Source organism: Schistocerca gregaria, chromosome 2 (genome assembly GCF_023897955.1).
Source record: "Schistocerca gregaria isolate iqSchGreg1 chromosome 2, iqSchGreg1.2, whole genome shotgun sequence".
Classification (NCBI taxonomy): domain Eukaryota; kingdom Metazoa; phylum Arthropoda; class Insecta; order Orthoptera; family Acrididae; genus Schistocerca; species Schistocerca gregaria.
The window spans coordinates 287,677,694-287,703,297 of NC_064921.1; the positions used below are offsets into that span (position 1 = coordinate 287,677,694).

A 25,604-nucleotide genomic window follows, 5' to 3' on the forward strand; every position below is an offset into this window, starting at 1 on the left:
ATTGTTCAAAGAATAGGCAACAGATTATAGAAACGGGGACTCCAAATAGGATGCAGAACAGAGAACACAACACCGAACCAGATCAGAACTCAAGAAACATCCATGGATGGATTTAATAGATCAGGAACATATGAACTCACATGCAACACTTGCCAGTCAGTGTATATAGGACAAACCTGCATAAACTTCAAAACCAGATATTCAGAATATCTCAGAGCTTTAAAAAGCAATAGTTCCCATAGCACATTTGCTGACCACCTTATAGACCACAATCACCACCCAACTACAATAGAAACAGACTTAAGAATATTAAAACCCAGTCACAGCCTATACAGCAAACTGACTACTGAGGAAAACTTCCACAAACAGAAGGCAATAGCAGAAGGAAAACAGGTCATAAATGGATACACAACACTCTGCAAGGGCACACTATTTAACACATTAAAGGAACTTTACAAAAAAGACAGACACACACACACACACACACACACACACACACACACACACACACACACACACACACACTGACTGGGCTGTGACACACAACAACCACAATAACACTGTGTTTTGGTGAAATGCAAAGTGCTTTTACGACCTTATTTGTAAAAATATGTATTATATTTACGTGTGCATCACGACACCTGGCTATGATGCTGAGAATGAAAGGGCTTGCCACACGTAAACGTAAGTAAAAACGAATATAGGCGCGAAATATCGCGACAAATTAAATTACGTTTCAGGCCATATGTTGTCTCCCAACAAAATTTCTCATCAACATCTTTTGGTTGCAGTTGACAAGCTACCTGTAATAAATAATACACAAGTGGTTCGGAAAAATCATGCACACAAAGCGTAAAAGTACACAACTGGACATTAAAATTGCTACACCAGAAAGATGACGTGCTACAAACGCAGAATTTAACCGACAGTAAGAAGGTGCTGTGATTTGCAAATGATTTACTTTTCAGAGCATTCACACAAGGTTGGCGCCAGTGGCGACACCTACAACGTGCTGACATGAGGAAATTTTCCAACTGATTTCTCATACACAAATAGTAGATGACCGGCGTTGCCTGGTGGAACGTTGTGATGCCTCGTGTAAGGAGGAGAAATGCGTACCACAACGTTTCCGACTAAGATAAAGGTCTGATTGTAGCCTATCGCGATTGCAGTTTATCGTATCGCGACATTGCTGCTCGCTTTGGTCGAGATCCAATGACTGTTAGCCGAATATGGAATCGGTGGGTTCAGGAGGATAATAGGGAACGCCGTGCTTGATCCCAACGGCCTCGTATCACTAACAGTCGAGAGGACAGGAATCTTATTCGCATGGCTGTAAAGAATCGTGCAGCCACGTCTCGATCCCTGAGTCAACAGGTGGGGACGTTTGCAAGACAACAACCATCTGCACGAACAGTTCGACGACGTTTGCAGGAGCATGGATTATCGCTCGGAGATCATGGCTGCGATTACCCTTGACGCTGCATCACAGACAGGAGCACCTGCGCCGGCCGCGGTGGTCTACCGGTTTTAGGCGCTCAGTCCGGAACCGCGCGACTGCTACGATCGCAGGTTCGAATCCTGCCTGGGGCATGGATGCGTGTGATGTCGTTAGGTTAGTTAGGTTTAAGTAGTTCTAAGTTCTAGGAGACTGATGAACACAGATGTTAAGTCCCATAGTGCTCAGAGCCATTTGAACCACTTGAGCACCTGCGATGGTGTACTCAACGACGAACCTGGGTGCACGAATGGCTAGAAGTCATTTTTTCGGATGAATCCAGGTTATGTTTACAGCATCATGATGGTCGCATCCGTGTTTGGCGACATCGCGGTGAAGGCACATTGGAAGTGTGTAAACGTCATCGCCATACTGGCGTATCTCCCGGCATGATGGTATAGGGTGCCATTGGTTACACGTCTCGGTCGCCTCTTGTTCGCACTGACGCCGCTTTGAACAGTGGACGTTACATTTCAGATCTGTTACGACCCTTGGCCCCACCATTCATTCGATCGCAACGAAACCTTTCATTTCAGCAGGATAATGCACACCGTACGTTGTAGGTCCTGTACGGGCCGTTCTGGATACAGAAAATGTTCGACTGCTGCCCTGGCCAGCACATTCGCCAGATCTCTCACCAACTGAAAACGTCTGGTCAATGGTGGCCGAGCAACTGGCTCGTCACAGTATGCCAGTCACTACTCTTGATGAACTGTGGTATCGTGTGAAGCTGCATGGGAAGCTGTACCTGTACACGCCATCCAAACTCTGTTTGACTCAATGCCAGGCGTATGAAGGCCATTATTACGCACAGAGTTGGTTGTTCTGGGTACTGATTTTTCAGGATCTATGCACCCAAATTGTGTGAAAATGTAGTCACATCTCAGTTCTAGTGAAATATATTTGTCCAATGAATACCTGTTTATCATATGCCTTTCATCTTCGTTTAGCAATTTTAATGGCCAGTAGTGTATTAACAACGAGTAACGAACTATTGTTTGAACTAAATATCTACATAATTTTGAAAGCAATTAATGTAAATGTTCAAATTTTAGGATAAATGAAACAGAAATCCACTGATGATGGCACAGTGGTGTGAAACATGTTTGGGTACTTTGAAAAGACGGTGTTTTGCATAACTGGCGGACTTCACATCCCACAAATAGAAACAGCAAGAGACAAAAATAGTAATCATGTTCAAATAAATGTAGGGGTCAGTAGTTGCTTGGAGATGAAGGGCCTTGCAGAGAATAGAGTAGCGTATAAAGCTGCATCAGACCATTCTTCGGGCAGAAGACCGCGACAGTGATGACGTAAATCAATTTATTTGTTGAGACGATTAAAGGAGACGAAAATTTAATTTTGATATCTGAAATTCCATAGTAGATAACGACGCGAAAGCAAAATGGTATAGGAAAATAAAATTGAGAAGAGGTATGAAAAACGAAGCCACTTATTAGATGAGTGTTTTTTTCCGAATTTTATCAATGCCATCACTTGGTTTAAGAATTAATAGGTTGTATACTTGTAAGAGGCCTGAAGACATTGGTAAGTTTCAGAATCATTATATACAAGTAAGAGATTTCGATAACTGATTTTAAATATTCCTCGGGGCACATGTGTACAGTGCCCACAATGTAGATTATGAACTGCATACAAAACCTGGATAACTACAGAAGGAAATAATATGAAAAAGATGGAGGGTGGACGTACTGATAAAAGGAAAGGATGGTGTTAGGAGTCCAATGGCACCATTAATCAATGACTGATGGAAACAGTGGAAAGGCAAACAAAAAGATACGAATGGGAAATCTCGAGGGATGATATAATGAATGCCACAGAGGATGAGACAAGCAAAACGACCAGACCCAACCGAAATCGTTGGGTAACAAAGGAGATATTTAATCTAATTACAAAAGCAGAAAATAGAAAAATGTTGCAAATGGAGCAGGCAAAGGAAAGTACAAAAATCTAAAAAAGTGAAACTGATAGCTAGTGCAAAATGGAAAAACAGGACTAGACAAGTCATGCAAGCCTGTAGAAATGTACATGAGCATGGGAAAGACATATGTTACCCACAGGAATGTTACAAAGGCATTTGGAGAAGAAAGAATCAGCTCTATGAATATTAGGAGATTAGGTAGTATGCATGTACTTAGCAGTGGAGGGAAGACTGAAAGACGGAAGGATTATTGGACTGTCTATACTGGAAACAAACTTCAAAAACTTTACTATAGAACGAGAAGAGGATGTACATGAAATTTGAATTATCACACTGCGAGGAGAATTTGACACTTGCTTCAGTTGAAACAACGCCCTTGGAGAGGGAGACAGCCAAGACAAAAATATCCCATCTGCGGGATTGTAGGGGTGGGGGAGGGGCGAGATGTATGGGAGAGGAAGAAAACCACAGACTTCAAGAGGATTGCAATAACTTCAGTTTAACAAACAGTTGTAAATATTACCAAAAATCTGTTTAAGAAGTCATGGTTGGAATGTTTTAGAATACGTATTGACTGAAGATAAACCTACATTCACAGAAAATATTGGCTGAAATACACCCTTTGAATGTGTGAGCAAGCAGGGATATAATAGAGAGAGAGAAAAGTCATCTATTGCTTGTACAGGCACCAGACTGCTGTTACCATATTCAAAGCACATGAAGAGGATGGATACGTTGAAAAAGGAGGAAATGTTGTAACCTTTATCCGAGAGTATTCAATATACACACAAGCAGTACAGAAAACTCAGGGGAGTATGTTTCAAAAAGGGATTAAAGTTCAGAGAGGAAGACTAAGGAAATCGTTGTTTGCTGTTAATATAGTAATAATGTCCGATACAACAAAGCCAATTAATTGGGTAAGCAGCTGAACGGAACTAATAGTCTTGAAAGGAGGTTACAAGATGGATATCAACAAAAGTATAACACGAGTTATGGAAATCTACTGGAATTAAATGGGGTCGTTAGGTTATAAACAGCAAAGCGTAATTACTAATACAACTTACCCAGAAATCATGACATCTTTTATTACCCAATTCTGCAGAAGGTGACATCTTTCATTACCCATTTCTGCGGAAGGTCGTTGAAATTAAACAGCTGAGTACTGCAGTAGACGAATTTTCCACGGCAATGTTTCTTTAGATTTCGGTTTCTCGTTAAATTTTCTTTAGAAGGTTCTTAAATATTTTCTGTACATTCTTTAATAATTTCTTAAACGATGAGCATTGCGTTGTTTTCTTAAGGGAAAATGAAACGTTCATGGGTAATACAGATGATATGATATCCTCTAGTGTAACATGATGTGCAGTACCATAGTTACATGTTGCTCTGTGTTCTTTCAGAAAAATCCGCAGCGCACAATTCCGACGCTGGACGACAACGGCTTAATTATTGCTGAAAGGTTTGTGCAAACATAATCTTATAACATACGGGAAATGATTAGTAATGGCGAACTCGCTTGTAGAGGCATTCAGCAGCCTGAGACTAGCGTCGTATCTACTGAAAACGGCGACGTTTCAGTCATAAAGGAAACGTTAGTAAATGTTCAAATGATTATTTTAAAAAGTAAATAATTATTTTGACACAGTCACAACAATTGAAGTTCCATTTTCCCTATTTCGTCCGTCATCGGCCTTCTGCAGATTATAAGACACTGAGGAAACAACATTGTCACTGAAACTTTCTTATTGTGTTATGTTTTGGCCAACCTAGATTGTAAAAACAAATTAATTATTCAAATACACTTTTTTGTTTTATGTTTTTCTCAGCAGGTTTCGAGGTTCATCTACGTTTTCACTATTAGGGTTCCGAATCTCAGTCGGTCTAACGGACTGCAAACTACGCTTTTCCTCAGAAGAGGGTAAATGTATCAAGTTAATACGATAGCCTTGGTATTTCCCGGACCCATACTTTGTTAATTTCAATGTCGACAACACATACAAATCTTTTAGAATTTATATTCCTGCTATGGATGTATAGTCTATGTATGTAATTAAGTTTGCAGGGAACCCTCAGTGTGCAAGCAGTACTCGCGACTGGATTTTTTTTTCGGCCTACAAGGTTTGGTTGTACATTTTGCACTGCTTGTTGCAATTCGTACAAGAACTGCACAGTGCTAGAGTGCGCTATAACCTGTAACACAATAACGCCCGAAATCAGTCTTTTGTTTCCGGTTGCCAGTTCACTGTGTCGAATCACTAATTGCAACAGACACTGGTATGTAAAGTGAAACGCCATCTCTCTTGAGTACTTCGAACAGCTCGAAGACCGCGTTTGATTCAGGTCTCCACTGCATCTCTTGTGTGCAAGCCTCTTCGTCTCTGCAGAACTATTGCAGTGTACGTACACTATGACCTGCTCGCTGTATAGAATTCTTGCTCTCTCTACAAATTTTATCCGCCACACTTCTCTCTGAACCAAGTTTACTATTCGTTTATGCCTCAGAATCCCTTTTAATAGTTACGTTCTGCCGTAAAATACTTTCCTCGCCGGTTAGTTCAGTATACATTTATTAGTTATCCTATACATCTAAGATTTAGCCTTCTGCAGTGACGGCACATTTCAATAGCTTCTATTCTCTTATTGCTTTTCCTACTTATTTCAAAAGTTTCACTCCCATTTTGGCTACATTATAGACAAATACCTTTCGAAAATACTTACTAACACTTATATCTGGTGTCTTTATTCTCCTCGAATTCTGTGTAATATTAACCGCATAGACTTGCCACCTATAGTTCAAATCGTTGCTTGTAATCTTCACAGTTCGGAAGTTTATCTTTGCTGACTTTATGTTTGCGTATATCGTTCCATAATTTTAGCAGCCGTGTTTCATTTCTAGTAAGATAATTCTCCGTTTATGAGGCACCTTTTCCTCTTTTGGCACACCTTTGCACGAAAGACAATGCAAATGCAAGTCGTGTATGAGCTCCATCACCCAGCTATGTACCTGATCTGCTTGTTATGTTTCACTGAGGCTAGGACACGGTAATGAATTTTATAAGTTAATGTTTAATTCTAAATTTCTTTGCAGGTTTTACCACATACAGTGCCATTTTACTAAAAATGTATGAAACTCTTTACTTCTTTTTTCGTAGTTGGCAACTGTATTTTCCTATATTGTCAATAACTTAGATACACAGGCTATGATTTACAGAAATATTTGTGAAATGTTTACTGTTCAACATTACAATTCTTTTTTAATATGTTTCCTATGGTATTTACCTTACAAGTCATCTGTCTTTCATAACGTCGATCATGACCGTCCCATTCTGTTGTATTTATGATCATGATGTGTTTGTATGTCTCTTGTAGCTGCATTGCGAGATCATCGCCCTTTATATTGTATGTCAAATATATATATATATATATATATATATATATATATATATATATATATATATATGAAAGAAATTATTCCTTGGTATCTGGCACAAAATAAATTTCTTTTTGTTATCAGTAGTTCAGTCTCGTGACTGGTTAAATGTGGCCCACCACGACTTCCCCTTGAGGGTCGTACTGAAGCTACAGTCAAGGATGCTACTGAAAGGATGATATATAAAAAGATCCGATCACCCACGTTCTGTTACAAGACTGACTGAGGAATTCGTGAGTCTTTACCATTACAAAAAAGACTTCACTGAAGGATTTGTAGTTCGTGAAACACCGGTGTCCTTTGAAGATTGTGACAAATTTCTGACTGTAGAGAAATGAAATATGAGGTAGAAATATCTTCACGTCTCGATGAGCCACGAAATCTGGTAGAATCATTAATGTGGACATCTGACGTCACACTGGGTGAATTTCTTTAAACTTGGCCATGGCCGATTTTTTCCGCATGCTTGGGTTCTTGCAACAATAACATTGATTCTACGACTCATTAAACGCGCTAATATTGTTTTCATTATTCGGAATAACAGCACTATTTACTTACCAGTACTATTGTGTATAGCGTGCAAGGCAGTATGTTGGGCTTCCGTAAGTGTTTAATATAGTTGTCTAAAGCGCCCTATATGCGTTAACATCACTATGTTTTGTGCAACAGGCACGTTGTCACCACATACGCGCATGGTATCAGAGAATATGTAATGGATTCCCCGCACCGTTCCGTGTTATCCCCCACTTCTGCTCAGAAAACAGGAAGAAGGTGTACTGAACTGTGAAAAAAAAGCAAAATAGAAACACTGAACGGTCCAAGGATAAGAAATATAATTCATAGAAACGTAAATCAGCAACGGCGTCGTGGTTAAGTGGTCACGTTGTTGAACCGACAAGCGAGCGAGCATTGTGCCAACCTCCCTCGGGAAATTTATTTTTTCTTCGCTGTTCGCAGTATTTAATGTCCGTCTGCAACAGCAAGGTGTAAGGTAGGGACGTTTAATGACAGTTAATTCTGCAAGACTACTCTATTAGCAGCCGAAAGGAAATGGTTTTCGAATGGGAACCTTAAACGTATGATGAGAAGGCGACAAGCCAACCGAATACTCCACCGGAAAACACATCTGTTTTTTCATAAACAGCACAACTGATGGTACATGTGTCATATCACAGGGATCTCTTGACTACGCACCTAATTTGTACGCCTGGTAAATGAGATATGCCTCCTTGCCCGATTTAGGCGTTCGTTGAATGTGAATGTGATCGCTCCGAAGGACATGATGAAAACATAATAGTTTGTCCTTAAGCTGCAACAAATGAACGCAACACTTTCTCAGTCATACAATTTCTCTGTGCTCCGTCAGAACATCTGTTTTTAGCGTTTCTGAAGCTGCGTTTCGTTTTGCAAGGTTAAACTATTAAGTACCTTCGTTGTGACATAGGTCACAGCCCCTTTTTTGTTATTTCGCTGAGACGTCTATTTGGTATCTCGCCTGCTCTCACTCTCCATCACATTTACTTGTGACGGTAATGTTTTCTTACAACGTACCTCATTTTCTATAGCCAATGTATTGTATGACAGTTGCCAAGACAACAGAAAGAGAACAAACATTTCAATGACTAACGGACATTTCATAATACCGTGAAAAATGAGATAGCACGAAGGGGGTTTCAACACTGTTCGTCCGATTTATAGCCCAACACTGTAACCACTTAAACACGAAGCCGCGGCTATTATATTTGTTTTGATATTGCTCTTGTTCGGCTTCGACCGTTTACTATTTCTGTTTTGCTTTTTTCACAGTTCAGTGCACCTTCTTTCTCTATCCATGCTTGATCTGTGTTCAGTTTTTGACAGGCTTTCCGTTGGGCCATCTTACCACTAAATGTGAAGCAGATGGGATGGGGATTTTCCCTTTTACGGACCAGTTACAGGAGTTGTGGTTCAGCTTACCTGAGAAGGGGCTGGAACGACACTGCCACACCCTTCCCAACTGAATCAGTGAGTGAGTTCAGGCCACAGGTGGTGGAACATCATACTACCAAGTTCTTTATAAACGTAACTTGATGTTGCAACCACTGAACTAACATCACATACCATCACGACTCGTGAAGTTTTCCCTTTCTGTTCTGGGTATTTCTCTTTTATTATCAGGCTGCGTATTTTGTATTAATAATAATATATTGACCATCTTGTTTTCCGCACATAATAATAATAATTATTATTTTCTTTTACAGCCGTGCTATAGCTATGTATCTAATATCGAAATACGCGAAGGACGATTCACTGTACCCGAGTGACCCGTCTAAGCGAGCTCTTGTAGATCAACGGCTGTTTTTTGACTTCGACATCTATGGAGCTATTGGGAAAATCTGGGTAAGTACGGCAGTAATTCTACCTGTGAAAATACATGAGAAACGCTCACACAGTCTAAAGAAAACCTGTCGTTTCTTGATCTGGTTTATTTTCCTTGCCTGCACTGATACCTACCTGCTTATCTCCTTGTAAATCATCGGGCATCACGCTGTCTGGTAGTTTGTGGTGCAGGGTTTGAGCACGAAAAAGCATGATCTAGGAACACAAACTGTGGTAGGAAACTAATCCGCGTCCTAACTGGTGGTGATCTGGAAGCCATTGTAGAACAGCAAACAAATAAAGAAACGGTTATTTTCAACGGTTTTCACTCTAGCCCAATTTCGCCAATTGTTTGAGGGGCTCTGTAGCCCGTTTGTGAGTTACAGCAGTTAATTACAACAATAGAACATTGCTTCATCATTAAACATAAGGTCAACAGAGAAATTCAACCTCATTGTCTGCTAAGTGTGTGTCACTAGCTCTGTGAGAATGAGTTACAGTACATTCAAATATATGACAAAAAAGCAATATGCAAAACTTGCAACTTCTCACCTAGCATGTGACGATAAGTAGTATGTATTTTACTGAATTGCTGCTGATATTTTAGTCTGAAAATGCAAACCAACCGAGAAACGCTGTTCTATGAATTCATGGGAATGAAAAAGAGGACGAAGCTGAAAAATGGTTGAGACATGGTTGTAACTTATCCATCTTAATCATAGTTCATGAAGAGAAAACGGTAAAAGAATACCAGGAGAAGTTTCGAAAACGGAGTTACATTCAGAGAAATAAACAAAAATATTGAGTTTCGACGTTGTCATTAATTTTGCCAGCGACAGCAAAAGACTTAGGTGATTACTTGTAAACAGGTTATAAGATGAACATCAATAAAATCACAGTAAGGATAATAGAGACTAGCAAAATTAAGGTTGGAAATTTTGGAGTGCATGGAATATTGTAACTGAGCACCAAACTGATTGACGCCATAACAGTGAAGAGGACATTAAAAGCAGACTAACAGCTAGAAAAACGTTTCAAGAAAGAGAGAAACATGTTAACATCTAATACAGATAATTAGATTTTTTTTCAAATTTTATGCTGTGTGGAAATGCAACGTGACCTATAGTCAGTACAGGCAAGGAGAGAACAGAAGCTTTTCATATGTTGCGTTGTAGAAGAATGCAGAACATCGTATGGATAGAGCGGATAACACATGACGGAATACTGAATCGGCGTAAGAGGACTACAATATGGCGTAGATTTACATGACAAGTCATGAGGCATCGAAAAATAGTTAACGCATAAATACCGGATATTTGTATTTCTGCTTACCGTAGTGGCCTGATATTGCTTGGTGCCTTATTTGCACGTAGACCACACAACGTAACTGTCTTGGAGGTCCTGCAGTCTGTTATCGGTACAGTTGTTTGACTCCACAAAACAGTATTTTATCGGCTAGCAGTTTTGTGAATGCATATAATGATAAAAAATTGCATCTCATCAACTCTGCATCAGTTTTATTATAAACTTTAGTGCTTGAACATAAAAAGTTTCGGCTCGTTGTGAATCAATAATTTTTGATGCCAATAGAAAGGAACCACTTTTCATAAACTATAATCGTAACATAATTGTAAACTACATTTAAAAATAATGATCACAATACACGATATTATTGAGCCCAAGAATAAATGCAATGCGAATCTGCGGAAATAATTAACATTTGGGTCATCGTTTGTAAAATCCTAATTCCTCTCTCTACCCAACGCTACGGGGAGAGAGAGAGAGTTTTAGTTTTAGCGAATCAAAATTTACGAGGTAAATAAGTATTTTTTATTTATCACTAACCATTATCCACGCCAAAATGAGAACATGGTATTTCTCTTATTACAGCGCCAACTACCAAGAATCAAAGCAAATGTTTAAGACAAAATGTACATAGTTTTTTATGTAGAATCTGATTCTGCAATGAAAAATGGGGGTTCTCATTTGAAATTTTGAAGTTGCCTCCCACCCCATCCCACAGGGAGCTAGGGGTGGCGGACAAATTTTAGCACCAGGATATCCCCCTCGAAAATAATCCACTTTGGATTCTACATATTTTTTCGTCTGAAGCTTAGTTTTCGAGTTAATCTGGTTTGTCAACTGAAAATTTACACCCGGTATACCACAACTGATATGTCTGTTATGTGTTGTACATCTTCATTCATGTGGTAAGCAGCATCTGAAACGAGTTACTTTACTGACAGGCTAACCGTAAGTAATAAACTGATATAAAGAATATGAGATTATACAAAATATAAAAATTTAAAAAAAATCATGTTAGCTTTAATTTCATATTATTTTGTCATAGTAAGTAATCTTTTTACGTATATTTTGCTCTATGATCGATAACAAAGAGCTGTCAATATTTCTTTTTGGCTGCAGTATGCAGTTATTGACGGAAAACCAGCAGACCAGACGTATGTGGACAAAGTAAACGGTGGACTAGAGACTTGGAACAGAATGCTAGAAGGAAAGCAATGGCTCGCAGGGGATAACATCACACTGGCTGATTACTCTGCTGCTCTAATTGTGTCAACAACTCAGGTAATGCTGTTCTGTTTGTGCACAATTAGTTCTAAGTGAAAACACGAAAGTAATATCTAAGAATTCAATTTTCGAGTTGTTATGAAACAAGTAAAATTGTTGTGTTGACACTGTTGAATAGATCTGACTTCTCTTCCGTCACGGTATTATACTGCCTCTTACATAACCCTTGCTCAGTTAAGGTCAGTTTATTTGTAGGCAGTATCCTATTTTATCATCTGAATTTTTTGTTTAAAATGCTGAAACAATGTAAATGCTTTGATTTTAGCTATTAACCCTTATTTTATAAGACTGTACTTCTCTCTTTGCGTGTTTATATCTCCTTTACTAGGATACTTCTTAAACACATACTTCATAAATTATATGACTTTGGAATTATTTTAGATTTTAAAGTGTATTGCCAATGTACAGAAGAAATCTCAGTTCCATTGTCAATGGAATTTTACATCAGCATAAAGCAGATGCAAGCTGCAAGTTGTACTCTGCTTGCTGTACTAACTAACTTTAAAGTGATCCTGCGGGTGTATATGTTAGGAAGACAGTTTCACTAATTGGTAGCGGTTAGTGCAGCGAATTTTCCTACGTAATTAATATAATAACATATGTGAAATGTGATTAGATAGCAACAAGACAAAATCGCAGCAAACCACTGTTCCAACGTCAGTTGAAGTGGTCCCATAATCATCTACTCTACTATATTAAACGTAAGAAAACGCCTCACTCATACATCGTTCCTCTTCTTATCTTTGCACCTGAAAGCCTTACGTGAAAATCGGTTGAAGTCCTAATTATGGTGTCAAGGAAAACTGTAAAGTGACGCGGGTTTCTGTTCAAGATGTGTGTATAGTTGAAACATGGCTTACAAACCATTGACAAATCAGTAACATTCCAATATGCACCACCAGTCAGTTGAATATCCACACTGGCTGCTGAAGGTGAAAAAGAATAATGTTGGTCTTTCAATGCACGTTTTGGAATTTCGCGAATAATTGGGATTAAAAAAAAGCATAGTTATGTACACTTCCGAAGATATGCTACCACACTTACTGCCAGACATCAGATTGGACATCCGACAATGCTTCTGGTACTAATATGGTGGATATCAAACTCATTCTTTACAGTTTCCCTGCCCTTTTGTTGTGAATAATGTTAAAAGAAATACTCTATTAGGAAATGCAGACTCCAGAAGACAAAGTGTCCTTTAAGAGAAGACTGTGCTATAAGAAGGCTAAATGACATTCAGCGTTAAACAAGGTCTGTCTGGAATTGCATGAGTCAGTCAATTCCCATGGTCAGCATTTTGACCACTTGTTGTGTCTGTTGTGGTCTTCAGTCAAAAGACTGGTTTGATGCAACTCTCCATGCTACTCTATCCTGTGCAAGCCTCTTCATCTCCGAGTAACTACCGCAGCCTACAAATGGTTCAAATGGCTCTGAGCGCTATAGGACTTAACATCTGAGGTCATTAGTCCCCTAGAACTTAGAACTACTTAAACCTAACTAACCGAAGGACAACACATACATCCATGCCCGAGGCGGGTTCGAACCTGCGACCCTAGCGGTCGCGCGATTCCGGACTGAAGCGCCAGAACCGCTAGGCCACATCGGCCGGCCCGCAACCTACACTCCTGGAAATGGAAAAAAGAACACATTGACACCGGTGTGTCAGACCCACCATGCTTGCTCTGGACACTGCGAGAGGGCAGTACAAGCAAGGATCACACGCACGGCACAGCGGACACACCAGGAACCGCGATGTTGGCCGTCGAATGGCGCTAGCTGCGCAGCATTTGTGCACCGCCGCCGTCAGTTTCAGCCAGTTTGCCGTGGCATAAGGAGCTCCATCGCAGTCTTTAACACTGGTAGCATGCCGCGACAGCGTGGACGTGAACCGTATGTGCAGTTGACGGACTTTGAGCGAGGGCGTATAGTGGGCATGCGGGAGGCCGGGTGGACGTAACGCCGAATTGCTCAACACGTGGGGCGTGAGGTCTCCACAGTACATCGATGTTGTCGCCAGTGGTCAGCGGAAGGTGCACGTGCCCGTCGACCTGGGACCGGACCGCAGCGACGCACGGATGCACGCCAGGACCGTAGGATCCTACGCAGTGCCGTAGGGGACCGCACCGCCACTTCCCAGCAAATTAGGGACACTGTTGCTCCTGGGGTATCGGCCAGGACCATTCGCAACCGTCTCCATGAAGCTGGGCTACGGTCCCGCACACCGTTAGGCCGTCTTCCGCTCACGCCCCAACATCGTGCAGCCCGCCTCCAGTGGTGCCGCGACAGGCGTGAATGGAGGGACGAATGGAGACGTGTCGTCTTCAGCGATGAGAGTCGCTTCTGCCTTGGTGCCAATGATGGTCGTATGCGTGTTTGGCGCCGTGCAGATGAGCGCCACAGTCAGAACTGCATACGACCGAGGCACACAGGGCCAACACCCGGCATCATGGTGTGGGGAGCGATCTCCTACACTGGCCGTACATCTCTGGTGATCGTCGAGGGGACACTGAATAGTGCACGGTACATCCAAACCGTCATCGAACCCATCGTTCTACCATTCCTAGACCGGCAAGGGAACTTGCTGCTCCAACAGGACAATGCACGTCCGCATGTATCCCGTGCCACCCAACGTGCTCTTGAAGGTGTAAGTCAACTACCCTGGTCAGCAAGATCTCCGGATCTGTCCCCCATTGAGCATGTTTGGGACTGGATGAAGCGTCGTCTCACTCGGTCTGTACGTCCAGCACGAACGCTGGTCCAACTGAGGCGCCAGGTGGAAATGACATGGCAAGCCGTTCCACAGGACTACATCGAGCATCTCTACGATCGTCTCCATGGGAGAATAGCAGCCTGCATTGCTACGAAAGGTGGATATACACTGTACTAGTGCCGACATTGTGCATACTCTGTTGTCTGTGTCTATGTGCCTGTGGTTCTGTCAGTGTGATCATGTGATGTATCTGACCCCAGGAATGTGTCAATAAAGTTTCCCCTTCCTGGGACAATGAATTCACGGTGTTCTTATTTCAATTTCCAGGAGTGTACATCCCTCGGAATCTGCTTAGTGTTATCATTTCGTTCTTGGTCTCCCTCTACGATTTTTACTTTCCACTCTTCCCTCTAAAACTAAATTGGTGCCCCCTTGTTACCGCAGAACGTGTCCTATCAACCGATCCCGTCTTCTAGTCAAGTTGTCTCTCGAATTCCTCTTCTCCCTAGTTCTACGTGATCTACCCATCTAATCTTCAGCATTATTCTGTAGCACTACATTTCAGAAACTTCTATACTCTTCTTATCTAAACTATTTATCGTCCATGTTTCACTTCCATACTTGACTACAATAGAAGCAAATACTTTCAGAAAAGACTTCCTGACACTTACATCTATATTTGATGTAGACAAATTTCTAGTCTTCGAAAACGCTTTCCTTGCCACCTCCAGTCTGCATGTTATATCCTATCTACTTCTACCATCATTAATTATTTTGCTCCCAAAATAGATAAACTCGTCTACTACCGTAAGTATCATAGTTCCTAATCTGATTCCTCAGATTCACATAATTTAATTCGACTACATTCCATTATCCTCGTTGTGTTTTTGTTGATGTTCATCTTATATTCTCCTTTCACGACAATGTCCATTCTATTCAACTGGTTTTCCAGGTTCTTCACTGTCTCTGACAGAATTACAATGTCTTCAGCATACCTCAAAGTTTTTATTTCTTCTCCATGAAGCTTAATTGGTTCAAATGGCTCTGAGCACTATGGGACTCAACTGCTGTGGTCATTAGTCCCCTAGAACTTAGAACTACTTAAACCTAACTAACCTAAGGACATCACACACATCCATGCCCGAGGCAGGATTCGAACCTGCGATCGTAGCAGTCGCACGGTTCCGGACTGCGCGCCTAGAACCGCGAGACCACCGCGGTCGGCCCTTAATTCATACTGCAAATTTTTCTTATGTACTTGAGGGCAATATTATGCAAATGCAAGAGGGCGTAAATGAAAGAGAGATGGGAGATACGATACTGAGTGAAGAATTTGACAGTGCACTGAAAGACCTAAGTCGAAAGAACTCCTTGGGAGTAGACAACATTCCGTCAGAACTACTGATTGCCTTGGAAGAGCCAGCCATGCCAAACTCTTCCATCTGGTGAGCAACATGTATAAGGCAGAGAAAATACCCTCACACTTCAAGAAGGATATAATTATTCCTGTTCCAAACCAAGCTTGTGCTAATAGGTGTGAGAATACCGAACTATCAACTTAATGCGTCACTGCTGCTAAATACTAACACAAATTCTATACAGATGAATGGAAAAGCTGGTAGAAGCCCATATCGAGAAAAATTAGTTTGGATTCCGCAGAAATGTAGGAACACGCGAGGCAATACTGACCCCACGACTCACCTTAGAAGGATGGTTTAGGAGAGACAAGCCTACGTTTACAGCATTTATAGATATAGAGAAAGCTTTTGATAATGTTGAGTGGAATACTCTCTTTGAAATTCTGAAGGTAGCAGGGTAACAGACCGGGAGCGAAAGGGTGTTTACAATTAGTGCAGAAACCACATGGCAGTTATAAAAGTTGAGGGGCACGAAAGGCAAGCAGTGCCTAAGGAGGGAATGAGACATGGTTGGATTCTATCCCAAGTGTTATTCAACCAGTGTATTGAGCAACGAGTAAAGTAAACATAAGAAAAATTTGCAGTATGAATTAAGCTTCATGGAGAAGAAATAAAAACTTTGAGGTATTCTGAAGACATTGTAATTCTGTCAGAGACAGTGAAGAACCTGGAAAACCAGTTGAATAGAATGGACATTGTCGTGAAAGGAGAATATAAGATGAACATCAACAAAAACACAACGAGGATAATGGAATGTAGTCGAATTAAATTATGTGAATCTGAGGAATCAGATTAGGAACTATGATACTTACGGTAGTAGACGAGTTTATCTATTTTGGGAGCAAAATAATTAATGATGGTAGAAGTAGATAGGATATAACATGCAGACTGGAGGTGGCAAGGAAAGCGTTTTCGAAGACTAGAAATTTGTCTACATCAAATATAGATGTAAGTGTCAGGAAGTCTTTTCTGAAAGTATTTGCTTCTATTGTAGTCAAGTATGGAAGTGAAACATGGACGATAAATAGTTTAGATAAGAAGAGTATAGAAGTTTCTGAAATGTAGTGCTACAGAATAATGCTGAAGATTAGATGGGTAGATCACGTAGAACTAGGGAGAAGAGGAATTCGAGAGACAACTTGACTAGAAGACGGGATCGGTTGATAGGACACATTCTGCGGTATCAAGGGGGCACCAATTTAGTTTTAGAGGGAAGAGTGGAAAGTAAAAATCGTAGAGGGAGACCAAGAACGAAATGATAACACTAAGCAGATTCCGAGGGATGTACACTCCTGGAAATTGAAATAAGAACACCGTGAATTCATTGTCCCAGGAAGGGGAAACTTTATTGACACATTCCTGGGGTCAGATACATCACATGATCACACTGACAGAACCACAGGCACATAGACACAAACAACAGAGTATGCACAATGTCGGCACTAGTACAGTGTATATCCACCTTTCGCAGCAATGCAGGCTGCTATTCTCCCATGGAGACGATCGTAGAGATGCTCGATGTAGTCCTGTGGAACGGCTTGCCATGTCATTTCCACCTGGCGCCTCAGTTGGACCAGCGTTCGTGCTGGACGTACAGACCGAGTGAGACGACGCTTCATCCAGTCCCAAACATGCTCAATGGGGGACAGATCCGGAGATCTTGCTGGCCAGGGTAGTTGACTTACACCTTCAAGAGCACGTTGGGTGGCACGGGATACATGCGGACGTGCATTGTCCTGTTGGAGCAGCAAGTTCCCTTGCCGGTCTAGGAATGGTAGAACGACGGGTTCGATGACGGTTTGGATGTACCGTGCACTATTCAGTGTCCCCTCGACGATCACCAGAGGTGTACGGCCAGTGTAGGAGATCGCTCCCCACACCACGATGCCGGGTGTTGGCCCTGTGTGCCTCTTTCGTATGCAGTCCTGATTGTGGCGCTCACCTGCACGGCGCCAAACACGCATACGACCATCATTGGCACCAAGTCAGAAGCGACTCTCATCGCTGAAGACGACACGTCTCCATTCGTCCCTCCATTCACGCCTGTCACGACACCACTGGAGGCGGGCTGCACGATGTTGGGGCGTGAGCGGAAGACGGCCTAACGGTGTGCGGGACCGTAGCCCAGCTTCATGGAGACGGTTGCGAATGGTCCTCGCCGATACCCCAGGAGCAACAGTGTCCCTAATTTGCTGGGAAGTGGCGGTGCGGTCCCCTACGGCACTGCGTAGGATCCTACGGTCTTGGCGTGCATCCGTGCGTCGCTGCGGTCCGGTCCCAGGTCGACGGGCACGTGCACCTTCCGCTGACCACTGGCGACAACATCGATGTACTGTGGAGACCTCACGCCCCACGTGTTGAGCAATTCGGCGGTACGTCCACCCGGCCTCCCGCATGCCCACTATACGCTCTCGCTCAAAGTCCGTCAACTGCACATACGGTTCACGTCCACGCTGTCGCGGCATGCTACCAGTGTTAAAGACTGCGATGGAGCTCCTTATGCCACGGCAAACTGGCTGAAACTGACGGCGGCGGTGCACAAATGCTGCGCAGCTAGCGCCATTCGACGGCCAACATCGCGGTTCCTGGTGTGTCCGCTGTGCCGTGCGTGTGATCCTTGCTTGTACTGCCCTCTCGCAGTGTCCAGAGCAAGCATGGTGGGTCTGACACACCGGTGTCAATGTGTTCTTTTTTCCATTTCCAGGAGTGTATAACTATGACGGTGATCATGTCCCCTTCTCTCCAAGTAGGCCATAAAGGCTCAATTATACTAATACCTGCTGACTGTGGCCGTGCAGTGGGATGCTCATAAAACCAGTCCTGGACGATGATAGCCGTGTGAACAGAGACACTGTCGTCTTGTAACACGTCCTCACCATTGGGAACAAATATTGCACCATGGAATGGACAAATAATTCTTGGCAATAATGTCCCTTGCAGAGAAGCATTTGGCCCACGATATGGCTGCCCGAATCATAACCGAACTCCCGCCGTGTTTCACTCTTGGGAAGTAAACTGGGTTGTAAATTCGAAACAGTGTGAAGTTATACTCGTCCGATTAAATAACTTTCTTCCACTGCACCATAGCCAAGGGTTTTATAGCTCCGGCACCAAGTTATCCTGTGACGGGCATTTGTGTCAATGATGTGCGATTTTGTAATTCCAGCTCACCCTGTGTTCCCTGCTTACGGAGCTCCCTTGGTATTGGTTTGATGCTGACAGGTTTCACGAGGTCGACATTATATACTGCAATGAATTTTGCATCTGGCGTCCTCTTTAATTTTTATCACAATGCTCTTTGATGATTGTCTGTCACGCTTATGTCGGAAGTGTGACATAATGGGGGATGTTTTCTGGTTTCCCTCTATGAGATATAATTCTCTGATACAGCAACTCATGAAATACCAAACACTTGCGCTACGATGGTTACGGAAGCGCCAACCATACGAACACCAATAACTTGTGTAGACACGAATCCACTTAGCCCCTACATAGTGCCCTCAACACTTGATAGACCACTGTTGTGACTGCGACTGACACTGGTAATCTTATGGGGTTTTGCTTACTTGCCGTTCGTGATCAAATACAACACAGAAATCTGAGGGCTTAGCTGGGATCTGCAGCTGTGCATTTTAGAAACTTTTTCCATATTTTTGTCCAATCCGTGTACGAGCTGATTGTTTTCTTACATTTGGTGCAATACCGAACGGTAAATTGCGACGCTGTCTTCTTATTTGTCTTTGATTAAGGTAATGTATCGTACATTGTGGAAGTCTTCTTCTTAAGGTTATAAAAGTTAAATATCTGATAGTAACCTCCCACAAAACAATGTTGGTATACAAATTTGGCAGCCGGCCGGATTGGCCGTGCGGGTCTAGGCGCCACAGTCTGGTATCTCGCGAGTGCTACGGTCGCAGGTTCGAATCCTGCCTCGGGCATGGATGTGTGTGTGGTCCTTGGGTTAGTTAGGTTTAAGTAGTTCTAAGTTCTAGGGGACTGACGACCTCAGCAGTTAAGTCCCATACGTCTCAGAGCCATTTGAACCATTTTTTTTGAATTTGGCAACAATAAATATTACAGATATCTTGCGTAGGTCATAAATTCGCCACACTATGCGCTATAACTTAGGAAAAGCCGTACGTCAATATGTTTACTTGTTTTGTATATGTTTTAGTTCTCTGTCTCAAGTGCTTAAGCATGTACGTTTACTGGGAGAACGCTATTGAATATGATGTATATTTTAAATGTTCTCTTTGTAAATGTGAGATGATTCATATAGTGTATTCACTAGTAATATATTCCTAAATCTTCTGTTACAGAATGTTCCAAAAACGGAATTTGATCCATACAAGTACAAAAATATTGCTGAGTGGCTCTCTAGAGTTGAGAGCTCTAGCCAAAACTACGCAGACGAGATGAAAGTATTCCGTGACGCCGTGCAACCTCATCTAGAAAAGATACAAAAAAGATCAAAGTGATAATTTGTTTAGTACCTGCTGTTTTGCATATATTTCTCAAATAAAGTTTTAAATTAAAAATATATTAATTTATTACGAAGCTGATAACTATTTTTTCAGTTCTGATTATGTTACAGATACAAGTATACATTTCTATTTGCAGTACTTGATGTGACATAACCAGTTATTAATTACTGCATAGTTTCGTCATGTCATTACGTATAAAAATATGTTTAAAATACGAACTGCCGTTAATGTGGACTGAGTGGCACATCAGATGTAAAACTTCGACGATTTGTAAGGAATGGGTCGCCAGATTGTAAACATAAAGCCACGTCTGAAGTATTTATCTCGATGACTAAAACAAGCCATGTGTTATCGTGAATAGGTAACATTTATAACACGAGCAAAGTTTTGAAAAATTCTTCTGGTGACCTCACTGACCCTACAGAATAAAATATTCTTGGAAATGCTACGTATCTGAACAGAGGGATAGTGAACTACACCGCAGGAATGTGAGCAGAGTACAATTAAACCTCTTGACACCAACTAAAGTTGATGAACACCTCTGATAATGTTAGGCCAGTGTATGTTAAAGGAAGGCGGTATTTTCAACTTTTAATGTGTTAATTATGTTTCTTCACAGCTAGTTTCAGTCTTTAAGTGTTTCTAGAGTGATTTATGGTTCTTGTGAACAAATAAAATTAATACAATGAAGACTGTAAATGCCACTCATTTATAAATTCCTTGCTGTGGTACCCTCTATGAAAAAATCAGTGTACTTCGAAACTTTGTGCATGTTCACTGCGACAATCCGATCGAGTACTCCTCGTATAAAAGAGCTGCGTGATCCATACACATTGCGGGAATCCTCTAATGCATAGGAATGTTAGAAGAAAGGTTGGAGCTTAAGGTGTAGTTCACTACTAGGTCATAATCGACGGCGCGCTAGCTGTGGTGTTTGTAACATGATGAGGAAGAAAATATTCCGTACACTTTTAGAAGAACGATCCTAGCCTTCCCGTCAACCGATTTAAGAAAATCGCTGAGATCGTAAGTCTGGACTGACAGACGGGAATTTAAAGCGAAGTCCTCTCAAATACGAATCCAGTCTATTGTTAATGCTCCACGTTGCTGGTGTGTTCCAATACGAGAAGAAGGAAGAATTGTCCGTGAAGGATTGAAATCTACAAGATCATCAGTATTAGCATATTAGCTTCATTTGTATGCTATTATTCTTTCCTTACATGTCATCATTCAGTGGTCTTTTGATTAGCGCTGCTGTCTCCCGATCACGGTGTTTCAGGATCGATTCCCGTTCCGGTAGGGGATTTTCGCTGCTCGGGACTAGACGTGTGCGGGTGTGTCTCGTCCTTATCGTCATCTCATCATCAACGACGACCAATTCGCTGATTTGGCAACAAATAAAAAGAATTTTGCCGAACAAACTAGATGGTATTTCCATGAAAATTATGCCATACACACATTCCATATTGTTCCCTCTACAATTATTGACCTGAATAGGATGTAGTTAGGAAATGACCTATACATGGAACTGCTGTGCAGTGCAAGAGGAAAATATATGTCACCTGAGATTCACGTGCAGAGTAACGAGGTCAACCAATTCGAAAGTTTTTCTGTATTCTAACGAGTAATTTGCTCACCTTAAGCTTTTCTGTAATAGTAGATTTTCCATTGCTTTTGTAGAACGATTACGGTATTACAGTGTTCTCTCTTTCTCCGCTTATTTACCCTCTTATCACCACGTTCTAGACAGCAAATGAATACGTGCTCCGACCGCAGTAAAATCTCTAAAATACCCATGTCCCCCCCCCCTCTCTCTCTCTCTCTCTCTCTCTCTCTCTCTCTCTCTCTCTCTCTCTCTCTCTATATATATATATATATATATATATATATATATATATATATATATATATATTGATGGGTAGAATGTGTGCTTCTGGAGACATACCATCTGACTTTCGGAAATATATCATCAAATATTTTGCTATTATAACTAGTACCATAAATATCTTACATTTCGGATTACTAGAAACCTATTATCCCATCCTCAATTATCCCATCCTCAATTGTAGCTGTGATAAAATTATTCCATATATATATATATATATATATATATATATATATATATATATATATATATATATATATATATATATGTCTACTAGTATTAAACAGAGACATTAATTTGAGGAATAAATTTCTGAGTATGTACGTCTAGAGGACAGAATTGTATGGTAGTAAAACACGGGTTGGGGGGAAACCGGAAAATTAGAAAATCAAAGCATTTGAGATGAATTCCTATAGACAAGTGTTGTAAATTAGGTGGACTGAAAAGGTATGGAATGAGGAAGTTCTGCGAATACTCGGAGAGGAAAGGAATGTGTGGAAAACACTGACAAGGAGAAGGGTCAAGATGATAGGACACCCGTTAAGCCACCAGTAAATGACTTCCACGGTATTAGAGGGATCTGCAGAGGGCAAAAGCTGTAGAGGAAGACAGAGAGTTTATTACAACCAGCAAATTGAGAACTCAGGTCGCAAGTGCTACTCTGAGATGAAGAGATTGGCACAGGAGTGGAAGTCGTGATGGGCCGCATCAAAACAGTCAGAAGACTGATTACTGAAAGAAGAGAAAAAGGTAACTGGAAAATTTATGAAATTTGAAAAGTATACTATTTTCTTGTGAATACAAAATGTACGCTACCATAGTCTACAGTTTTTCGTTATTATTATTATAAAATTTCTTCGTTGTCTTCCTTTAATTACATCTGGTACGGATCCCAAACACTCGAGCAGTACTCAGGAACAGATCGCACTAGCGTCCTGTAAGCGGTCTCTTTTACATGTGAACCACATTTTCCAAAAATTTTCCCAATATACAGAAGTCAACAATTCACCTGTCCTGCCTCAGTCGTTAGATGCTCGTTCCATTTCATACCGCTTTGCAACGTTACGCCCAGATATTTAAATAACGTGACCGTGTCAAGGAGAATACTATTAATACTGTATTAGATCATTACAGGTTTGGTTTTTCTACTCATTCATAGGCAGCTGCCATTCGTCACACCAACTAGATACTTTGTCTACGTCATCTCGTATCCTTCGACAGTCACTACACTCCGACACTTCACCGTACACCACAGCATCGTCAGTAAAGAACAGCAGATAGCTGCTAAACCTCTCCACAAAATCTTTTATGTATACAGAGAATAGTAACGGTCCCATCACATGGCCCTGGGGCACTCCTGACGATACCCTTGTCTCGTCGAGAACAACTTTATAACTTCTATAACTTAAGAAGTCTTCGAGGCACTCACATATCTGTGAACCTATTCCATATGCTCGTTCCTTCTTTAACGGTCTGCAATGGGGCACCGTGTCAAACACTTTCTGGAAATCTATAAATATAGAATCAGCCTGTTGGCCTTCGTGGAGTACATCGTATGTAAAAGGGCATCGCGTAAGAGATGCTATCGAAAACCATGTTGATTCGTGGACGTAAGCTTCTCGGTCTCAATAAAATTTATTGTAATCAAACTAAGAATATGTTTAAGTATTCTACAGCAAATCAGTATTAGGGATATTGGTCTGTAATTTTGCGCCTCAGTTCTTTTGCCCTTCTTTGCGTACGGAAGTCAGCTGGGCCTTTTCCAGTCTCTTCGGACTTCGTGCTGGGCGAGAGATGCGGATAAATGCAAGCTAAGTAAGGGGCAGACGTCGTAAAGTAATCTTTGAAAGTGAACTGGGGTACCTGAAAACCTGGTGACTGGTTTTCAACTCCTTCAGCTGTTTCTCTGCGCCAAGGATGCTTATTACTATGTACTCCATACGGGAGTCTGTTCGATGGACAAATGACGGTATGTTTGTATGATTCTTCTGCGTGAACAATTTCTTGAATGTGAAATTCAAAACTTCGACTTTCGTTTGCTGTCTCCAATTGCCGCAAAAGTCTGGTCAAAAAAATACTGGACGGAAGCCATAGACGCACGGGTTCCCTACCAGATCTTTTGCTAAGATATGTTGGTGGTAATAGTTGTATGCTTTGCGCATGGATATTTTCACAGGTGCACGAATCTCTACTAAGCTTTACTTGTCGTTATTTGTGCGTTCTCATTTGAACCGAGAGTGCCAAATCCATTGTTTCCTCCACATTTCGTCATTAAAACAAGGTGGTTCTTTTCCATCCTTAATCTACTTGTTAGGCAAATAATCATCCAGACCACGATTTCTAATCTGCTTAAACTTTACCCATTTTTCCTCTAAGTCAATCTTACTAGAACCAAGTCATGACAGCTCATTGTTTACTTGAGATGCTGACAACTCCTTATCTTCTCTTTCTAGCAGAAATACTCTCCTAGCCTTCTTAACTGAGTTGTGAACTGTCGTAACCATACTTGCTGCACTGACATCGCCATTGCTTGTCACAATTTCTGAACTGACATTGACGATAAGATACGGTCTACTTTTAGCTACAAGGTGTAAGATATTTCCATTCCTTGTGGGCTGCCGAAATAGCTACTCAAGACAGATTTCAGGAAACCTGTTCAAACGTACTTCGGATGACTGTTTGTTGTACTTCCCTGTAACGAATCCATGGACATCCCATTCTAAATTTCATAGATTACAATCGTCTACAACTAGTAATGCATGATATAGGCATTCACGCGCTAATGATCGTAGACACTCTTTGTATGACTCTCGAGGTGTCACGTCAGAATCAGGTGACTGCTAAAAACATCCAATAATTAACTTGGTTTCACCTAGACCTGATACACCTGACCGTATAACTTCAATGTCATGCTCAACTTCGAGCTCAGTAGAGTCAGTATTTTTGTCACCGTCTCCTACGGCCTCCCATCAGTGATATAAGTTCCATGATTCGCTAAATATCTCAGCCTTCCACTTCTGGTTTAAGCCGGGTGTAGGTCTCGAGAATAATTTGAGCGGGAGAACATGGGGGGCAGTAAATTCTGGAACCTTATTAGGAATATTTCGACAGCTTGCTGATAAAATTTTGACAATCGAAGTACCTTTACTCTGAATGCAGTCTGACTTCCCTTGCTGGGTACTAACTGGCGAGGGTTCATCAGAGTACCTCAAACTGTCGCCTAGCCTAAAATAAACCTCATGTGTACTCCATAAGTACTCTGCAATAGCTACTTAATTTGTGTACTTGTG

The 25,604-nt window shown here is 41.4% G+C and overlaps 1 protein-coding gene across 5 annotated transcripts in view; it reads left to right on the plus strand.

Moving 5' to 3' along the window:
• LOC126336884 (glutathione S-transferase D6-like) overlaps window positions 1–21,119 on the plus strand; it is an 81,636-nt gene extending 60,517 nt beyond the window's left edge. For all 5 annotated transcript variants that reach the window (XM_050000995.1, XM_050000992.1, XM_050000994.1 and 2 more), the window contains exons 3-6: window positions 4,841–4,899; window positions 9,111–9,249; window positions 11,653–11,814; window positions 20,265–21,119. In XM_050000995.1, coding sequence (XP_049856952.1) covers window positions 4,841–4,899; window positions 9,111–9,249; window positions 11,653–11,814; window positions 20,265–20,423 — 519 coding nt within the window. In that variant the 3' untranslated portion in view covers window positions 20,424–21,119. The remainder of the gene's footprint in view (window positions 1–4,840; window positions 4,900–9,110; window positions 9,250–11,652; window positions 11,815–20,264) is intronic.
• The last annotated feature ends 4,485 nt before the right edge of the window (window positions 21,120–25,604 follow it).